Source organism: Oxyura jamaicensis, chromosome 5, assembly GCF_011077185.1.
Source record: "Oxyura jamaicensis isolate SHBP4307 breed ruddy duck chromosome 5, BPBGC_Ojam_1.0, whole genome shotgun sequence".
In the NCBI taxonomy this organism is placed as follows: Eukaryota; Metazoa; Chordata; class Aves; order Anseriformes; family Anatidae; genus Oxyura; species Oxyura jamaicensis.
In genome coordinates this window covers 44,609,929-44,630,733 of record NC_048897.1, presented here as the reverse complement: position 1 = coordinate 44,630,733, position 20,805 = coordinate 44,609,929, and the positions used below count along the sequence as shown (strand labels likewise).

At 40.1% G+C, this 20,805-nt stretch overlaps 2 protein-coding genes across 9 annotated transcripts in view; one reads left to right on the top strand and one right to left on the bottom strand.

Annotated features, from left to right (window-relative positions):
- The window catches only part of PPP1R13B (protein phosphatase 1 regulatory subunit 13B), a 71,190-nt gene extending 66,659 nt beyond the window's left edge, over positions 1–4,531 (top strand). For all 5 annotated transcript variants that reach the window (XM_035326813.1, XM_035326812.1, XM_035326811.1 and 2 more), the window contains 4 exons: positions 70–203; positions 912–1,078; positions 1,908–2,107; positions 3,010–4,531. In XM_035326813.1, the coding sequence (XP_035182704.1) occupies positions 70–203; positions 912–1,078; positions 1,908–2,107; positions 3,010–3,051 (543 nt within the window). In that variant the 3' untranslated portion in view covers positions 3,052–4,531. The remainder of the gene's footprint in view (positions 1–69; positions 204–911; positions 1,079–1,907; positions 2,108–3,009) is intronic.
- A 466-nt stretch (positions 4,532–4,997) lies between these two features.
- On the bottom strand, positions 4,998–20,755 carry ZFYVE21 (zinc finger FYVE-type containing 21). Of its 4 annotated transcripts, none has more exons than XM_035326827.1 (8): positions 20,564–20,755; positions 14,727–14,777; positions 12,647–12,815; positions 10,904–10,979; positions 10,042–10,133; positions 9,201–9,254; positions 7,725–7,914; positions 4,998–5,783 (listed from the first exon to the last, which is right to left on the bottom strand). In XM_035326827.1, exons 1-7 carry the CDS (start codon positions 20,693–20,695, stop codon positions 7,727–7,729), a joined length of 762 nt encoding a protein of 253 aa, XP_035182718.1. In that variant the 5' UTR covers positions 20,696–20,755; the 3' UTR covers positions 4,998–5,783; positions 7,725–7,726. The 4 variants fall into 4 exon arrangements, with proteins under 4 accessions (XP_035182718.1, XP_035182719.1, XP_035182720.1 ...); XM_035326828.1 differs by having other exon boundaries at positions 4,998–5,733; positions 7,772–7,914; positions 20,564–20,749; XM_035326829.1 differs by lacking the exon at positions 9,201–9,254 and having other exon boundaries at positions 20,564–20,750.
- Positions 20,756–20,805: the final 50 nt, after the last annotated feature.

Here is a 20,805-nt window from a genome sequence, read left to right as displayed (position 1 = left end):
CAACCTCTTCTGAATATTCCAAAAAAAAAAAACAAAAAAAAAAACTGAACTGCTTTGTGTTTTCAACAGGTTGATGATCCCAGCAAGCCCAATGATGAAGGAATTACACCTCTGCATAATGCAGTGTGTGCTGGCCATCACCACATTGTGAAGTTCCTCCTTGATTTTGGGGTAAATGTAAATGCAGCAGATAGCGATGGGTGGTAAGTAACAAGATTTTAAACTTTGCATCTAGAAAAACACTATTTTGATGCAAATCCAAAGACCCATTTGAGGAACAACTTCCTTCTCCTTTTCTCCCAGCAAATGAGCACTTTCTGATCTCTAGATGGTGACAAACTCAAATGCAAAGCTCCAGTATATTTAACCTGTGTGCGAGCACCCTTGAATCATAAATTGCACTATTTTGTTCTTACTTAGAGGTGCGGTTCATGTTTACATGCTGAAGTAATTAAATAATAAGTGACAAAAGTTTGTTTAAGTTTCATTTTCGTGTAACCCATCCACAGATTTTTGTGTTTCTGAAGAATAGGTCTAGCCTCACCAATAGATGTAGCACTTGTAAAGAGTTTGGAGATGGGAAACCATGCTATGCTGAGCAATTTTTCTTCTACCTTATATTTCAAATTTCCTCATATTGAAAAATAGCCTTTAATATCCAACAGTCCTCCAAGCTATGAAAATTGCTATTTTTGTTAACATATACTTTAAAATGGCTTTACTGGAGTCAGGTAAGCACTGGAATCCACTCCAGGTGGTTCAGCAGGTTTAGAACAATGCATATATACACTATAATCATAAAGAGCAACCGCCTTTAAAAACAGACGGACTAAATGCTGTATTGCAAGACGAAATAGTTAGGATTCTTGGAACTTTATTTTTTTAATGCCTACATGTTTGCTTTATTTCAGGACACCTTTGCATTGTGCTGCTTCTTGTAATAGTGTTCATCTCTGTAAACTACTGGTTGAATCAGGGGCAGCTATTTTTGCTTCAACTATAAGTGATATAGAAACTGCTGCAGATAAGTGTGAAGAGATGGAAGAAGGTTATATTCAGTGTTCCCAGTTCTTGTACGGTAAGCTGTGATCAGACTTTACAAACTTTTTTTTAGCCTTTGTAAAATTACTCCCTTTCCTGTCACTGTCTGAAACATCTGCTTAGGCCCCAGACTTGAGAATATTGCCCTGCATGTGTTTTTTCAAATGCTAAAAAAAAAAAGTCTTTTGGTTATTATGTTGGTTACAGTCCTTGCCTGCTTTGTTCACAGGCTCCTTCTAATGTTAATTTGTAAAGATTAATTTCATTTAATTCCAAGGAAATGCTTCCAGTGGGAGGTTCTCACAGTGACAGTGAGTTGTCAAGTATCTAAAGACATTTTAACTTCCAGATGCACAAATCTTTAGCAGATTACATTTAGAGACAGTACCTTGATGGAGAGCAGATAAATTTTAATTTACAGAGAAAGGATAAAAGCGTCAGTAAGGATCTGTATACCTGACATCGTGCAGATTTACAAAAGCGTCAAGCATTAGTACATGTAAGATCTGTTATAGAATTTGGCCCATGAGAAACATGCACCAGACATTTGCAAAACTATTTTCCTCATCTGAAGAAAAAAAAGACCATGGTTTCCATTGTGCATATATATATTTATATATATAAAGAAAACAATCACCACCAACAACAGCAAAAACCCCTCATGCTCTAAATTGTTTTCAACTACTCTGCCAGATTTGATTTTACCACATAGTTAAGTTTCTGAAGCTGTTTCAGGAAGTGCTGAAAATTGTTCATGGGATCTTATTAATGAGATTAATATTTGGGCCTTGATGTCCACACTAAACATCTCAGAGGAAAAAATGTTATTTTACCATTTACTGTATTGTCTAATCTGTTATTAACAGGAGTGCAGGAGAAGTTGGGAGTGATGAATAAAGGAGTGGTGTATGCTCTGTGGGACTACGAAGCCCAGAATAATGACGAGTTGTCGTTCCATGAGGGGGATGCCATTACCATTCTACGACGCAAGGATGACAATGAAACAGAGTGGTGGTGGGCCCGCCTCAATGATAAAGAAGGCTACGTGCCTAAAAATCTTCTTGGGGTAAGTTCTAAGTTACCTTCTCCTCTCCCTCCCCCCCTTTTTTAGTTTTTAAAATAGGACCACCAGATGGATCTGCGGTCAGAATCCCTCTATGCACCATCTGAACACGACTACTAAGCGGTGCAAAGCAGAATATCCTTATTCTGTCAGGCCTCTATTATTGAAAACAAAAAGGAGAGGCTATGGTTAAGAGATTAGTCCTACATTTATTTAGTATATTAGTACACTTAATATATCTTAGGCTGTGATAAGATTTATATCCCGTGGTTAAAAAGTAAGGCCCCTATGCCAAGTGCAGTGGCTTTATTAGGTAACTTCTGGGCCAAAGCCTAGAGCTATTTAGGAAGGTTTTTAATACCTGGCATGAGATAGACAATGTATTTGTACAACTTTAAAACAGGAAGAAACTTGGAAGGTGACAGCTTTAGGCAAGTCACTTACACAGTGCTCAGTCAAATGTAACACTGCTATCACAAAAGACCAGGCATGTAAGGCCTCTAAGTGGAGAGATACAGAGGACAAAATGTGTAAGAAAGACTTACAGAGCTTGAAGTAAGCTCTCTCTAGGGCTAAACAGGGAACTGTTGTACTTACATAGATGTGTCCTGTAGCGTAGTCTGGGATCTTGAACTAAATGAACAAGTCATTTTCAGAGCCAGCTGTTTTGGTGCTCTTTGAAGGAGTCAGTCAGTCAGCCCTTGGCTCCCCACTGTTGCTGGTTTAACTTCTCAGAAGTAATTTATGAAAATGCTGTAGCTTAACAAGCAGAAACACATCTTACACCCCCAAAACACTTTGTATCACTCAGTTCTTTTAAGTACCCTTTGGTTGTAATTAAATTGATTTATATTCAACCTGGTATCAACCATGCAAAGCCTAATATTTTCATTTTGTTTTTACAGTTATATCCACGAATAAAACCTAGACAGCGAACCCTTGCTTGAATTCAGTTGTACAACAGTGCAATACCTTGCTGGTAACTGGAAACTTAAAACATACACTGGAGCCATTGTTTTTGATCATTTCACATGGAGAAATAAAACTATGATATTTAGTTTTAATGGTGCTTTCTCTTGTTAAATGGACAGCATCCAAGATTTTCCAGATCTGCAGTTTGTAAATGAAGATTGTTTTACGTGACCCACCACTGATGAGGAGAGCGGTATCTCCACTACCTACAGTGTTCTACCAACTGTTGTCTAAAGCAGTGTATTAAGTTAAAGTTCCGTGGTAGGAGCTTTCTTGTGTTACGTGTTCAGAGGTGTCATTTGCGAAGTGCAGATACGCTGTCCAGTTTGCTCCAACCCCACAGTAACTGTCCCATGTCAGGATTTTGGATATTTTGTTCAATACCAGTGAATGTTGAGTTTTCTCATTGCTGATCAGCTTTTTGGGTTCTAGTACACAAAATCTTCACCTATTACATGCATAAGTAAGTAAGTAGTCACCAAAGCTTTATGAAGGCTGGGACTTTAAGTGTTAACTTACTTAAATCCTAGTCTAGAAAACCCCAACAAAAGCTTTACATAGTCTAGCATCTAGTATTATTTGCATTTAGACTCAAGCTAGAAAACTAACCAAACAACAGCATTTGTATGCTTCTCAAAGCCCCAAGGTATAGGTCACTTGGTGTTATATTTTCTTATTATTCAGCCTACTGCACCAGTGTTACCTCTACTAATGTAAAGGTTCCCCTACTAACCACTGCGGTTTGTCCATTCTGGACAGAACAATTAATAGTGAACTTGCAGCAGCTTAAGGGATTTGTATGTCTGCATGGATGAAAGTGCAATAGTTGAGAAAGGTAAGAGTCAGGTAAGAATTATATTGTATAATTTGAAGTCTGCCCAGGTCAGTCTATAAGAAAATATGAAGGACTGAATAGAAGTAGAAAGTGAGGTGTGTAGATGCTAAGTTGAGGAGAAGAAAGAAATGAGGTATAGAGAAGGATTCAAGAAAGGCAATATGTAATTTTTAAGGACAGTTTCTGTGGTTCTTGGCAGCTTACATCTGTTGCCAAGGCAAGTTATGCAATAATCTATTCCACTACATTGTAGTTTCAAGCAAAAAAAAAAAAAGGCACTTCACTGGAATTTTAATTGTACATGATTTTATATACCAAAAGTATATTTTGAATTTCCCATTATAAGTTGTAGCCATATTTCTTGTAATTTTCTCCCATTAAACAGTATGCAATTTTAATTAATTCTTCATGTACAAGTTCTGTGTATAATTTATATATCCATTTCTGCAGTGCTGTAACTTGCTTTTACCACAGGTTAGCGTTAACTGTATATATTGTGGTGAAAAGTGAAAGGGTATTATTGTTGAAGAATTTGCTACATGAATGTGATGATTTCAAGAGCCTATGATACACTAATTCAGAGAACATGTAAATGTGCACAATAAAGTACTGCTAAGGCATGGCTGCATTCTCCTGTTTGTTAATAGCAACTGTAGACATGCCAGTAGTCATAGTCTACATAAAAAAACCTACCTGTAGCTAGTCATGTTCTGGTGATGCAAGTTTCCTCATTGTTTTACCAGTTACACGGGAAGTGATTTACCAAATAATTTTTAAAGCACCTTATGCTATAAACTGCAGTATTCCAACTGTGGCAAATAAATACTTGGCTAGAAATGCTCTGGAGGATCCTTGGCATACAGGCTGACAACTGAGCCTTGTATGCTTGTTTAGGGAGATGGAAGGCAGAAAGACGCTTGGTATATAGCATGTGTAGGCAGAGGATTCATGCCAGTAGTTTTAGCAAATTATCAAAGCTTAAAATCAAGATTAGGGGGCTGTTTGTAACAAGTCAAAGCTTTCAGAGCTCAGACAGACCATACTATATATACATCATTAAAGAAACTACACTATGAAAGCATCAGCTTATTTTTTAAATAAGTGAATTAATTTATTCATATTTGTACATTAAAATGTATACAATTCCAGATACCATTACAGTTAGATTAACAAAAGCTAGTTACCAAAAAGAAAATACAAAACTAAAAATTATTCTGGAAGCTTAGTTATTACAGAAGGGAAGGTTCACAATCATGTAATTCCAATTCGGTGGTATTTGGTGAAATGTGTTAAAAAATCAATTGACTTCTATAAAATCATATCTAAGGCAGATTTTATTGTACATTGATTTTTAAACATTTGGACAGAGGGAAAAACCTGAGATCTAGACCCAAAAGCTATTCTCTGCAGAAGAGACATATACCTTTGTTTGCTTTTTGTGGCAAACAGTATATATAATTGTTACTATAAAAGTTGTGCTGTACATTAGCTGTAGTGCAGGTCACTTTCATATTTCATATTAAGTGCCAATAAAGGTTTAACAAAATATACAAAGTCTTAAAAGGTGAGACTGTTTAAAGCATTAATTGTATACATATTGCACACTATAGTGAATACTCATGGTTCAAAATAAAACATTGTAGTTGCCAGATCTTACAGAATGAACCACACTGGAATGACAAAAGGTCAAGAAGAACAAGCGTTACCTAGCCGCCAGGTTAGCAAAGTGAGAGGCAGGTCCTTCGAGGCTGGTGTCTTCCCTCCAGCTGCCAACAGTCTGCTGTTCTTACTGGTCCCGAGACTCATAAAGAAGTTTTGTTGCCTAATATGAAAAGAAAACATTACTGTATTGACTGCTTGAAGTTTCACTTCCCCCCTGCTTCTGCTCCAAACACTTAAAGCCTTGGGTTTAAAGGAAGTAAGGTCTTCTCCGCTATTTTCCTTAGTAAAAGGCATTTAATAGTGCTCAGGGAGGTACTCAGGTAATTTTTTTGAAGTAAGCCTTTAACAGCATCAAGAGTAAAGTTTGCGATCATTGAAGGAGGTTTTAGATCAGCTTACATTTGTTTTGTGGTCAGAAACAACCATTTCTGATCAAAATTGTCTTGGATAAAGATAGATGACCAGAATCTTAAAAATAATACTAACAGAACATACAGTGTAAACACTGTGCTGTTCTATATTCCTTCTATTCCTTCTGCTTTCCCCTTGCAAGGTTTTGGTCAGGTGCTTCATTTGTCTCTTGACCTACAAGATCAAGTTGGATCAACCAACCTCCTGTGACAGGAACAGAGGTGCACTCTCCAGCAAGATTACAAAGAGGCCCTTTTAAACAGGTTGTTCAGGCAATGCTGACCGAAAGGCCTAAATGCTGACTGAAAGAAATTACAGAGTGTTAACCTCAAAGGCTGGCCTTCTGGAAGTTGATCTAATTCATCCATCATAGTCTGGCTATACAGAATACTTCAGAGTTAGGCCCTCTGCGTATATAGCAGCTGCAAGTAAGTATTTAGCTGCAACCCCCTAAGAATAAGATACACCTTCAGGAAAAAGACTTTTCTGGATTCCTATTTAATACATTCCAACTTAATGTCTTTAGATTTTTTTTTTTTTTTAATATCAGGAAACTCCTTTAAGCATTGAAGAAATAGTAAGAATAGCAATAGCATTTCTATATATCAAGCAGCAAGAAGAAAGTTTAGCTGCGTATACTAGTCATATACTACTGCATAAGTCTACACATTTATTCCTGTATCTCAGGAATTCCAGCTACAGGGAAGTTTAGCCACACTGTCCCATCTTACTGTTTAAGTTACATATTCATTCCTAGATTTTAGGAATTCCAGCTTGAATGCTGGAATCAAGCTCTCTATCACTTCCGGGGTGACCTTATTAACCTGAAAGCATCAGGGAGAAGATGCACCAGAATCAGCTTGCTGAGCAGGGTAACAAAATGGAAATCTCAAATTTGAGAATTAAAAGCTATGCTGTTAACTAGAACCTCTGAAAAACCTCACTGCGCTCATCAGTTACTCAAGACTGAGCTATCAAAGGAGACAATTAGTAGAAGAAGGTATGCTAACCTTATCAATAAAAGTCTAGTTCTTAGTATTTAAAGTTGCATTGCTTTGTGAAAGATGAGTTAAAAACAGATATAAATGTTCAATTACACTCACACAGCAATGCAAAGTCTGAATGCATGTTGCTGAACCCAAGTTAGATGCTGGATTTCAGGGTGGCTGGGGAGCTTAACAATGGCAGTAAAGGAGCAAACAGGGCCACACATTTGCATTTGTAGGCAGCTTATAAATTACACCTCTGATTATCGATCAGATGACTAAAGTTCCAGAACAAGTTTGGGGTTTTTCTGCTCTCCTATAACTTACAATTGCAAAATATGAAACTTCCAGAGAAGAGTTGTTCCTAACACCACAAGTTGAGACAGTCTTATTACACAGCATCCTGCCCATCCCTCTGCTCCTGTTTCCAAAAACTATCATCTCTGATCCTTCATAAAGTAGCAAATACAGTTATTTGCGTTTAGGTTCAGGAAGGTATTTCCCAATGCGTTTTTATCAGTGAGTAATAGAAACCTAAGAAACCTACAAGTCTAATTTGCACTTCCTTTTCACATAATGGCATGTAAAAGATCCTGATAAACCCTTTGTAGTGTATCTTCAGCTATCTGAGCACAAAGCTGAACACATTTTCATAAAAAGCAGCTGTAGCTTCCGTTTTCTTAACCAAAAGGCCCTACAATCTGTGGATAAAGAAAAATAAAAAAAGGCCCCAAAGGCTGCATACTCTCTTGCCTGTTACAAAGCACCTTGCAAAGACTTTCTTAAGCCTCCCTTGCTTACCTTATGCATAGCTGCCAGCCAGCTTGCTGACAATTTCTTGTTAGAGCTGTAGTCTTCACTGGCTGTAAACTTCATCTGTGTTAGCTCCTCTGATCCTGGTACTTTATACTGTAGAATCATACCTATGGCACGAGTATTACCTCCTGAAAAAAAATAATAAGAAATCCTGAACAAAGCTAAATAAAAACACTTTAGCCAATTGAAGTCACAATTGAAGAGGGCTATCTCACCACTTGATTCAAAGCACTAACAACTGCAAATGCACCAATGCATCAGGAGCCAGTGACAAAAGGGTGTTAATGCCAGGCAGCAATGTGCAGACTCAATATTGTCTAGTTCTGTCACTGAGGCAGAGCTTGTACAAGCCACTAATGACACAGAGATAAAACTATTGTATTTCGGTATTACCATCTGCCTTCTCTTAAATAGATATCATGGCTTCACAACACAGCCAGCAGTTTCTAAACTGAATTACTCTTGTCCAGTTAGACTGGTATCAAACAGGGATCCTTGCTTGATCCCAAGTCTGGCACATCAGTGAGGCATCCCACCAAATTTGGCAAAGGTTGGGAAAGATGCTTCCACAATAGGAGCTGGCAACGACTTCATTTATTTCCTGAAGGAAATCCACTACAAAAGACATTGCTCTGACAGCAGCGTGATAGCAAGGTGTTTGCATCTCTCCTACTCAAGCTGCACAGTGATTAAGATAAACCAAAGCGAGAATACAGAAATGAAACAAAAGCTTTGTGTAAAACAGCACATGGATCCTTCACATTCAGTTACTGGGTTGCTTATTTACTGAAGTAGTAGAGCATCAACTAAGTCACAGGAACAGCACCACCACACACAGGACATTTTGCAAAGTTCTTTTTACAAAGACTGTTTGCATGACAAGAAGGGGTCCTGGAGGCCATGACAGTAATATCCAAGAAGCCAAGCAAAACCAATCCTGGTCTAAGCAATGTGATCAAAAGCCTGCAAACAGTGCTTGCAGACACAGCTATTTCTTCCTCTTGGATTCCAACTTCTTCATCACTCACTCTCCTGCATCTACTGAGTCAGCCTAACAGCTTGTACCAGGTACTAGGCAGTACACACAAAATATATTGCTCATTCCTGGTGTACAGAATTCAGCACACCTCTACTGAAGTAGGTGATGGGTAAGTCTACCCTCTTCTAGCACAGATAATAGTACATGTGGCCTAAAGGAGGAATCAAGTGTTTTAGTTCTCCTCCATGCAGTTACAAAACATTCATTCTCAGTTTATTAAATAGATGGGAAGGAATAAATACATTAACATAACTTGTCTTCAGTTGAACAGCTACAAATCAAGCAAAAAACTAGCACTGCAGGGGAAGACAGATGGGAGAGGGGTCATAACAGCATGCTTAAGTGAGTCATGCTCACACAAGGTACTGGCGATACCTTCAGTAATATGCTGGCTCTCCAGAAGGCTGGTGTAAGTGTGAATATCTTTTTCTACCATCAAGAAGGAAGGCAGGCAGGCAAAAAGATAAAGTGATCAGAATAGTAATGAACAAGAAATTACAGGAGCATTAAGCAACTCTGCAACACATCTGATTGATTCGAATACCAAGTTCATTAAAGTTAACATGCTGTACTGCCACTGCATGAACTGCCCAATTAAAAATTCCAGCAGTGACAGAGATGTTGCTTATTAAGCAATTATTAAAATTCCTGACCTTGTTTGTTCTCGTTGCAATTAAATCATATTTAAGTTCATCCTGAAATACTAAGAAATGTGTCAAGATATGAGGCAGTTAAGTAGCTACTTTCTGATTCCAAGGTATTAGCAGTTTCACTTGGTCACTTCATCTTGAATGAAATTAAGAAAGTTTTTTTTTTTTTTTGAGTAGTTTCTCTTACTGTCCTCTAAACTGTTTGCACAAATAGAAGAGAAATCCTGGCTAGATTCTGAAATAGAAGCTAAGAATGACAGCTTTTCAATCCATAGATGTTTAGCCAAGAGAAGGGATCAGACCAGATGACAACCACCTTTACTTAGGTTTATCAAGAAGTTCCCCCATTATTAAAGTCCTAAAGTAATTTCTGACTTCTTAAGTTTCACCCAAAATCCCATCAGCCACATAGCCAGCTTCCATGCACTACACTCTACTCTGAGAACCACTGTAATATAATAATGTAGTTACACCTAAGCTACCAGAAATGCACTGTCTAGCTTGAATAATAGTTACCACTTTATCTTTTTCCTAATAGTTAATTTGTATTTAATGAGAAAAGTTACCTCCAGGTGTAAATCCCTCTGTAAGTATCTGAACAGTTGAAATCTGTACAATTTCAATTTCATAGCGGCTGTTTCCATCCAAAACCAGGTATCTATATGAAAAATAGAATTGTTATTTTAAGTTTCTTGTTTACAATATCAAGTCCAAATCAAAGGAAATAAGTTAAACAGAATGTCATTGACCGGTAGCCTGTATACTTCTCAGAGTGGGGAGGGAGAGGAGTCAAGCAGATAAAGTTACTTTTCATTGAAGTGCTTCACTTAAAACAAAAGCAAAATAGAGAACTGTAGATCAATTTACCAGAAGACCTTTTCAAACTATTAAAAACATTCCTTCAGAGTTACAGGGGAAGAAGAGAACAGGGACTTTGAAGTGCTCCAGCCAACCAAATTCTAGGGATGACCAAAGTAATGCTCTGGCTGTAACATTAAACAATACCGTGCAGTGTTAGACTCATCATTCTGAAACAAGATTTTTTTCAGTGGCTATGGGATTTTTTTCCCCTGGTCCTTCTTCCTATAAGCCTTCTGTGAGCTGTCAAAAACACTACTGCAGTGCCACTGAGAGACATTACCAAGGAACGGAGCTCTGTCTTTCCACGGCATTCCAGCATTTCTGCTCCTTGCTGCTTCTGGAAACAGTCTTCACTGAACAAAGAAGGGGAGTGCTTCACACCTCCCGAGGGCCACTTTTGCACACTGCTAGTAAATTCACACAAACTTAGCCCAGTAACATTATATCCATCCTTTCAGTCAGATTATTCTTCCAGTATCCTCACTGGGAGCTATCCGTGCATTTTGTTTGGGTTATGATAACAATATAGCCGCGTTCACAAGTGCAATTTCTATCAGTCCTGCTCACCTCTGATTGTTGGAAAGTCGACAAACCATGAGCTCAGATTTATCAGATGTTCCCAGAGTTACAAAGAACGAAGCACCTGAAAAGAAATATTTTAATATTCTAATGCAGAGTTTGGGAAGAAACACTGAAGAATCAAAAAGGATACCTACTGCACCGATTTGGCTCAATTAGGAGACTAACTGGAACATTAAACTGATATAAACTGATAAACACTGACAGGACGTTCAAGTATAAAAAGGTTTTTAGTTAGTTCTGCACCACGTGACCATTCACAATTACAATGCAATTCCACCTATGCTGTAGAAATATAGGTAATATCTAAGATAAATCTTTCAAAAACAAGACCAGATTTGGAGATTGCAAAAACAGATGACCCTGCAGACAACACCTTCTTAACATTACACAGAAGAATCAAATAGCAGGATGTGACCTTTAGCTGTATGCTTAATAGATACTAAGACACCTCTCTCTCACTACTGAAGGCTAGCTCAGTCTTATTTTGAGGTCAGTGAATTGCAGCCTTCACGTTGTACTATTTCTGCCTGCTCCAAACAGCTCCTCTGGCATCAGCAAAGTCACCTTAGCTACTTGAGCCAAGTGATTCATACCTTAAAGCAGACTACATGCCCGCCACTTGATTTCCTCCATGCCTCACACTCCCTGTATTACCTAATCCCAACACTGCTGGTCTGGGAAGTGAAAAAAACAAAACATACAGCACTGTGGAAATAGCTCACAGGCCAATTGACAATCTAAATTGTGCAGCCTCAGAATTTCACCTCAGGATCTATTCCGTAATAGTACCCTGCCTCACTGACCCTCAGTATGGGGCCCCAGGCTGCTGCTGACATGAGACAGAGAGGGACCAGCAGCACAACTGCCTCGGAGATCAAAACCACCATTTCTCTGAGATCTGAACCTCCACAGCAAGGCAGGAATAACTTCAGATGTTAATTGCATAACACGAACGCAAACAGGACTTTTAGTATTTATTTTCTTAAATCTTCACGTTAAAATAACTATTTTTTAAAAGTCATCTTCTGTGCATGGTGAAGAATGATTTGTGTATTACAGTGACAAACGTAGCCTTGTCTGGACCTAGAATCTCCCTAGGAACTAATCAGACTGCTAATCAGAGGCGTGGTTTAGCTTACCAATTATACACATCTGCATCATGCTAAGAGTGAAGAGCCCATCAGAAGGCCCCAAACAATCACAGAATATTTTGAAAACTGAAGACTCAGCTTTCTTAATATAATTGGAACACGAATTGCTGTAGTGCATGTAGCTTTAATGCTGTGCAGAACTCACCACGCTTACGATCAACCACAGCCACAGGCCATGGACAAGATCAAAGCACAGCATCCTGTTCATTGTTTTAAAAGTGTCTCTGTTAAGCATTTTCATCCTTATTTAGCGTAACAGAAATAGCCAAAGGATGGACTACGTTAATAAAATGCCAACCACACACATCTGTCCTTAGAGGCATTAAAAATTCCTTTGCCTTTAAAGAAATTTGTAAATACCTGACCCAAATCATCGACTTCTTGCTAAATAAGCTGGTAATATAAAATTAAATGGCAAACATCCACGACGACAAATATGTATTTTAAACAGACAAAACTGCAATGTAGCAGCTCATTTGACAAGAATTAGTCTTGCCAATTATCAGATTTGTTTAACACAGCATCTGAACAAATCTAGGTGAGATTGAAACAGCGTATATACACACTCAGTACTTACCATTCATGAGCACTTTAAGCTGCTTGTCATAAAACTCTGTTTCTTTCTGAGAGATGAGGGCACATTCAGCACACTGGCGCACAGGGTCCACAAAACACATGCGAGGCAGAGGCACTTTTTTACTGCAGCATTTGTCACAGAAGCACTTTCCACATCTTCGGCAGTGATGCTAAGCACGAGAGGATATTTTGTTTATTTACAAAAGGAATTATTGGAGAATAATTTGATAAAGTTCCCACATGAAACATCCTCCTCCCCAGGAAGCAGAACAATTTCCCAGGTGTAAAACATACATGTTGAAGGGACAGGACGGTAGTCAAGTGGTAAATGACATCGAGCTGCTGTAGTGGAAGAAGGAACTCTCTGAAGACTGAACCCTGAGGACTGCACATAGTATGAAAAGCACTACAGGCCTTTGTTGGCACTCTGCCAATAGACTTTTACATCAGACCAGAGAAGACACTGAGAGGACCCTCCCAAATTCCTTGCTTTACTGTCAGTAGAAATGCAAGAGAAGAGTGGTTTCTAGAACCCTTCCTACTTCCAAGCAGAAATCTCTGGGAGCTTCAACTGCAGATGCTGTTCTTCTCCCTCAAAACTTGCTCTCAAGTTTTTTTTCCTGGGAAAAAGCTAAAAATTTTCATTCCTAAAACCTAAAACCCTTTCTCTATCGGAAGTATCATGCAGCACAGTACAAATCCAGCAAAGTTGTAATACAACCAGAGCAGCTCCCAAACCTTCAACAAGTGGCTCGTGCTCCATCACTACTGGGGTGTGACAGTCCCAGCAGTTCCTCCTGATGCAAGTTTCCATGGGATGACAGTAGCTCAGGTCAGAACAAGTACTCCCAGGCAAGCCAGAACTGATTTGTGGCTCAAAGCAAGTTTCAACAGTTTGATACAAGGAACTGATACACGGCAGTTCTGATCACTGTTAGGCTTTTCTACCAACTGTTACACAAAGTTCTCTGAAGTACCTATTATGCATGGCTACCTCCGTTTACTTCCCAGAGTTAACACAAGTAAAATACAGCAGCCTAATGAATTACTGCTTCTCAACCCATCCACACTCTTAATTCATCTAACTAAAAGGTAAATAAAAAAGTCTATATTCTCTTAGTTCTTAACATTTAGTTACCCTAATGTTCTTCACCCCCCCTGAAAACTTACATCTCTCTGGTATACCAGGTCAGCATGTTTGTTTTAAAGTTTCTCCTTCCTTTTCTCTCCAAACAATACATTAAAAATCATCAACTAGGTCAATGCATGCAAAGTCACATTTCCACATCTCTCTGCATTTCCACATCTTTCTGCACTTCCCCAAGCACATGCTAAATGCCTGTCAGTTATACAAAGAAACATTATCTCCTAAAATCATTGTTGGCTTCTTTTGGGGGACTGCCAAACCCCGTTCCAGCAGGTTTTCTGACAGCAATATTCTGTAAACCAGCAGCAATTCCACAGTGGTCTGCTTGAAATACGTTCATTACATAAAAGGGGTTTTTCTTCATGCAGTGAACCTAATTATGGTTCACAGCAATCAAGGCAGTTTGTATTTTCTACTTCAACCAGAAATTCCCCTTTCCAGTCATGAGATCAGTTCTGTTTCACTTCTAGAACAGAAGGACAGTCTGACTTTTGGCTCTCTGTATTTGAACCATACGGCTCTTTAACGTCAGATTGCAATCCATTACTCCTGAAAACGTTTGCTTACATTTCCACAACTAATCTTATCTCCCAAAACATAGCCACGTTAGTTCATTTGGTTTCTGTGCCAGTACTGATGCTAGCAGCCTACTCCAGCGTGGGCTCTTCTAACTCTTCCTTTGAATGTAAATCCTGTGGGTACACAGCATTTGGGAAATGCCCAAACACACTGAGCAACACCAAGGTCAAAGAAACAGAATTTTATAAAAAAATAAAAAAATCCTCTACTCAGAACAGGCAGAGCAGAAAGAAAAACTATTTTAATGTACATTAGACTTTGCATGATATTCTACTGAAATCATCCCCATTTTAAACCAGAGCTGCATATTAGCATTTTGCAACAGTTACAGCTTTATATTTTGTTGCTTTCTTACCTTTCTAGTTATGAAGTCAAATTTTGTATCACACTGCATACATCTTGGGCACTAGAAAACAGTACAAAATAACATTAACCAACAACATTTCTAGATTTTTAATCTACTACCATGTGCAAAGACTGAGCTTTATTATTATGCCCCAAAAAGAACCGCCTCCGAGAAGTTTCCATCCTTTAATCTTTTTCACTGCAGTTTTCATTTATTTTAATACTGATGTAGCAAAATAACGTCATCCCCACTCACAAGACAAAAAAAAGCTGCCAAACTCATTCACCCTAAGGAATACTACATCCTGCCAGCAGTCAAAACTACATTTCTAAAGTTCTTGTCATGCTTAATTATGTTTGGCTATCCAGACAGCCATATATTCTGGAGTTAACTATGTTTTCATGCAAGTTGTCATCCTGTTGTGATGCTCTGTTGACACTCTAAAACACTGTTTACATATTTTACTGCTCTCAATACTTGCATATTTTTAAAACACACTAGGAGATTTTTGGTTTTCTTCCAAGCCACAAGATCTTATTTTTTATTCCAGCTACAAAATGTCACTACTTCCTGAAGCATCTCTTTCCTAACACAAGGTTACGCCCACACTCTTCCCAAAAGAAAAGCCAGAAAAAAACTGAAGAGGCTTCTCTCTCACAACTGAGTGTACAAGTACGGGTCAGCAGCTCTGACTTGCAGAAGTACCAGAAGTGTTCAGTGATCGTTACAATTAAAATTTTCTGTGCAGAAAGTCACCTTCCACAGGGCTGATACTCAGCAGTCAGATCTCTGAATTTTCACAACTTTACTTACTTTTATTCACTGTATCAAAAAAAAAAAAAAAAAAAGGAAAAAAACATCACTCTCCAAGGCTTACAAGTAATTACTGCCAGATTTATTTTCAAATATTAATGCAAAATTACATCTCACACCTGAATCAGAACACAGTTGGATGATTCTCCAGTGAGTTTTATAACTCTAGAAACCTAAACTCTTCAAACCAGGCTTTCATGGAGTTCAGCAGAATGTCATCTTAAAAACATGCCCTAGGCTGAGCGGGTGTCATTTGCTAAGCACAGTTATCACTGTTTGCCTTTAATTACTACATTTCAATACTTAACCCTCTATCTTCTAAGAATTCATTCAGGTTACAGAAGTTTTGGAGTCTGTTTCAGGGATTGCTGTTTCACCACATTCCCAATCACTGTCACAAGTTGTAGAGCTGTAGCAAGAAAACACCACAGCAGCTAAATTGAGAAAAAAAATCTATGAACTTTGTTTTCTTATAAGTAAAAGATCGTTCCTAATTTACAACAGTTTACACAAAGCATTCTCACATCTAAACAGAAGTTTAGCAAATTAGAGAGTAACAGCAGTGGCTGCAATGGAACATAAATAGCTACTCTGCAATGTTTGCTACAGGAAGCTCTTTCTAAATCCCACACAAAGGAGAACTAGCAGTGTTCCTGCATTGTCTCAAGTAATGTACTGAACCAAGGCACCCAACCTCCTCTTTTCACAATGGCCCTATAAAAGCTTATTCTGATATTTGCTGATTAATAACCTTGAGCACAAGACAACTGTGGCGTTCCCAAGGCTTGCTCTGTAACACTAAGGCTCCACAGCTTCTAGCATATTTCGCTGTGCACTGATCTTCATTCAGGGTTTTAGTTTTTCACATATGTAGCTTAATTGTTTGCCCAGAAGCTGGGCAGGGCAAGGATTGCAAAACACTTTGAATTTACTGGGAGTAAAATTCATTTTCTTAAAGAAAATTTATAATTTTGGTCTGAAACCAGAAAGCAGAAGCCACAATCTAGGGGGAAAAAAACCTCTTCTAAACACCATCTTAAATAGGCTTCATACACAGTGTTAGGCAAACTATAAAATCTATTTTCAGCAAGTAACAGAATTACACATCTTGTTTCCTACGAACTATAGAAAAAATATTTATAAATTTCAGACCCATCATAACACTGCCTAACACACAGAGCAGTCAGAGAGAAGTCACAAAGTCAAATGGCACACGGTGGCAGGCATCACAGAAGGCTATTTTCCTATCAAAATGTCCTGACACAAGCAGACTCAGCGTCCTGTTCCTTCAAGGCACTTCTGCTTTGAGTAACCAAACCCATGAGAACCCGTTTACAAAACGACTTCATCAGGGAGCTCTTCCCAGGCACAGCAGCAGAATTTCTCTGGAGGTGAACCCTTCTGTTCGGCCACACGCTGACATGAAGCACACAAGCACTGAGCTGCTTCGGTTTGGTGTTGCACTGGCAGAGAAGAAAGTGATTGAGATACTTCTCATGCTTGAGAAGTACTTGAGATATTTCTCATGTCCTCAAGACACGGGCTTTTTAAGACTACTGCAACTCTGATTTTTGTTTTTAAAGTAGAAACACTCAGGTACAAAATAAGATATTAAAAACCATATAACAAGTGTATCGATTTCACACACGATCAGCATACTGCTAATCCTGGCAGATCGCTGCTGTCATTACTTCAGCAAGAAGAAAATGGAAGCACCACCAGTCGGTGGCTATCAGCATTAATTTAGAACTACTGAGAGCAAGTTCAGTACAAGTAGAGAGGAACTTCTGATGCGTCTGCTGAAGCACAGTAAGGAATTAGTGTAATTCCTCAGCCCCAGACAGAGGTGAGAGCAGTGCAGAGAGGCAGCAGGCTCTAGTTACACTTCATGCGCTGTATTTGCATGTACAATAACAAAGTGATTGGAGAAGTGATGCAAGTAACACCTGGTTAAGCACGTTAACACATTGAACATTGGCCAACATGAAAGTCTGCAAGCTCACTGAATCACTGAATCAGAGCTCGCAACGTGCCTGACAAGCACAGCTGGTGCCAGCAGCAGATGCCTTCTGATAACAGCGGGACTGTGCGCAACCGGTTCCTTGCCAGGGCTCCGTGAGCTCGCTAGCAGTATGAGAGCAGCGCTGTCACACAACCACCGAGCGCCTGAGCTGACAGCGGCTGCAGCCACACCACACCAAGCTGGGTTCCATCGTGCTGTCCCCCGGCCTGCAGGCTGCTCTCCAAGGCAGGCATCACTCCTCGGCCACCTAAGATCTGGAACACAGCCCGACACCACGGGTTCCGGCCACCTCTGTTGTAACACACGAATTTTACAGGATGTGTCCATGACTTCCCCCAGTGGTACATCGTCCACTGAGTTCTTCTGGTGATTATCAAGAAGCTTTGGGTCAGACCCTTGGCACATGCACTGACCAGCACCTTAAGCTCTGTCTCAAGTTCAGTGATGTTCACAGATCTACGTAGTTATTATCAACCTCAACTCCTTATTTATTTCAATTTCAGTGAAAGATAGACTAACAAAAACATTTTCTATAGTCCTGCTTCAGTCTTACACCAAACTCCTCGTGCTTAGAGACTGTACAAAACATCCTGATATTTATAGACTGCACGGTCTTGTGATACAAAGTTAGAAAACTGAAATGTATTCCAAAGTTACTACGTAAGTTTAACAAAACTACCAACTGCCCTAACTCCTAGGACATCATTTTACTTTTAAGAAACAAATCAGAAGACGTTTCCTGCAGAAAAGTACTGAATTTACTGGTACACAGCAGAAGGCAGTGTATTTGAAAAGCCAGAGCAACATTGGGTAATGCTATTTCTCTTGGGGGAAGAAAATATGTTCTTTATTTTACTGAACTAAATCACTGTCAAGAGCAGATGTTCTTGTTGAATCCACTAACTAGCTAAGGCTGACTCTTAAATTTGATTTTATTAATAAAAAGATGAGTTTATAACTTCCTTGTTATACTTCCTTCCCTGTATACTGCATACTTAAAGAAAAATGTGTACGTGGTAAAAGCTAGTCAAATGGATGTCTGAATTTCAGTACACTTTGAGGTAAAGAAATATAGCGAAGCAACTTTTTCTTTCATTACAATAGATGCAAGATTAAGAATATGAATGGATACAAGCATTTCAAATATTTGTCTACAGTACAGCTCCTCTCAATAGCAAGTACCTCTGAAGTTGATGCAAAGGCAACATTCAGTCACAAATCATCATCATTCTGTCAAACAGATCACAAAGAAAAGCCACGTCTTAAGCAGAACGAATGCTTGTGGTACCACTGTGATAGGAAATTCAAATTCACACCACGCATCAGATTATGTCTATTCATTTTAGATACATCAACTCTTAAATACATCTACCTAGCTTCAATAAATTCTCCTACAAATCCTCCCACAACTTGCAGCTGAATTAAGACGGTACGATGTATTAGACCTAGAAGCCCCATTTTTTATTTAAATGAAACTAGTTGCTATAGCTGAGAAATGGCAAACTATAAAGCTTCACTGTCAATCTGGGAAGAACCGACTTTCAATTGGAGATAACTGTTAGACAGATTGCATCCATTGCTGGTGATGTGTCAGCACTCAGGTTTCCAGGTAGCTGAGGTCAAGGTACACAGCGCATCGAAAGTCGCCTACCTGGCAAAAGCAGACTGCACACAACGCCCTGAGGAACCACCCCTTATCGAGTAACTCCAGATCCGACTTGGCTGCACGCTCACCGATCGACGCACACCTGGGCACCTACATCTGATACTGCTCAGGTCACCGAAAACTGCACCGTAGCTACGCTTAAGGCAGACACACAGTTGCTACTGAGGACAGGGAGGATTTCGTTCTTTAAGGCTAGAAGAGACTAACTTGTGAGAACTCCTGCAAGATATTTTATCCGCTTGCTTGTTTAAAATAGGTTGAAAAATTTGCTTCCCAAAACAAGATCATTATTTCAGACAAAACTAGCAACAGGCTTACTAGCCACAGCGCCTTCTGCCAGTAAAGGCTAGCCTCAGTCGCTGCAGACAGTAAAGGCAGTTGCTCAGCGAGTTGCAGAAGCCGCTGTAGCCGAGTGACTCTGCCGCTATAATAACTTTTACACAAAACTTTTTGCCTCCAGAGATACCCGGTAATGGCAAAGTTTTCTTCCTTGCTCCTAAGCAAGGAGGGCAGAGCGTTCCCGTGTAACACAGACCAACCACATCCCTACCTGGCAAAGAATGGGTCTGTTTAAAGGCTGCCTGCTTAAGTTCATATTGGCTCCTCAAAAATAAAATTCCAGTCCCATTTAAATGCATTGGCACGTAGCCACACCACAGAGGGGTAATAAGTAAACAACTGATTCCCAGCTCTGTTAGCATCTAGCTGGGCGGACTGGTAACACATGATGCATATTACGTGAAATGTACAAGACTGGCAGGGTTACACGGCTTATTTTAAAAGTGTTTAGAAGCAAAGCAGACTGAAAAGATTTAAGTCATTTTAGACTTATTTAGCACTCAGAACATTCAGACTAAGAGCCAGAAAGGGTGTTCTAACGCAGCCTTTCACTATATTCTGCGTTAGTTTTTAAAGCAACGTTCTTCATAGTTAGCTTTATTCGTTCACAGAACGTCCCGAGTTGGAAGGGACCCACAAGGATCACCGAGTCCAACTCCTGGCTCCACACAGCACCACCCAAAAATCAGTCCCTGTGTCTGAGGGCGGCGTCCAAACGCTCTGTGAGCTCTGGCAGGCTCAGCACCATGACCACTACCCTGGGCAGCCTGTCCCAGTGCCCGACCCCCCTCTGGGTGCAGAACCTTTCCCTAACCCCCACCCTGACACTCCCCTGTCCCAGCTCCGTGCCGGCACGGGAGGACCAGAGGCGACAGACCGAGGGAAAGCAGCGCCGGGAGCCGCCAGCCCCACGGCCGGTCCCACCTCGGGGCCGGGGCACCGGGGGCGCTGAGGGGAGCCCGCGGGCGACCGTTGGGGCCCGCAGCCCCCCGCCCGCCGCGCTACCTCCTTGTCGGGCACCCAGGGAGGCTCGTCGAGGCCGAAGGGGCTGCGTGCGGCGCGCAGCTCGGGCACCATGCGCAGCCCGCTGGCCGAGCGCACCAGCTTCTTGGCGTCCGCCGCCTCGCTGCCCGACATCTTCTGACCGCCCCCCCCCCGCGGCTCCGCCACCGCTAGTCGCCCTTCCGGACTGGCAGCGTCGCCGACCAATGGGAGCCTCGGGAATGCGGGACGAGCGCGGCGCAGAA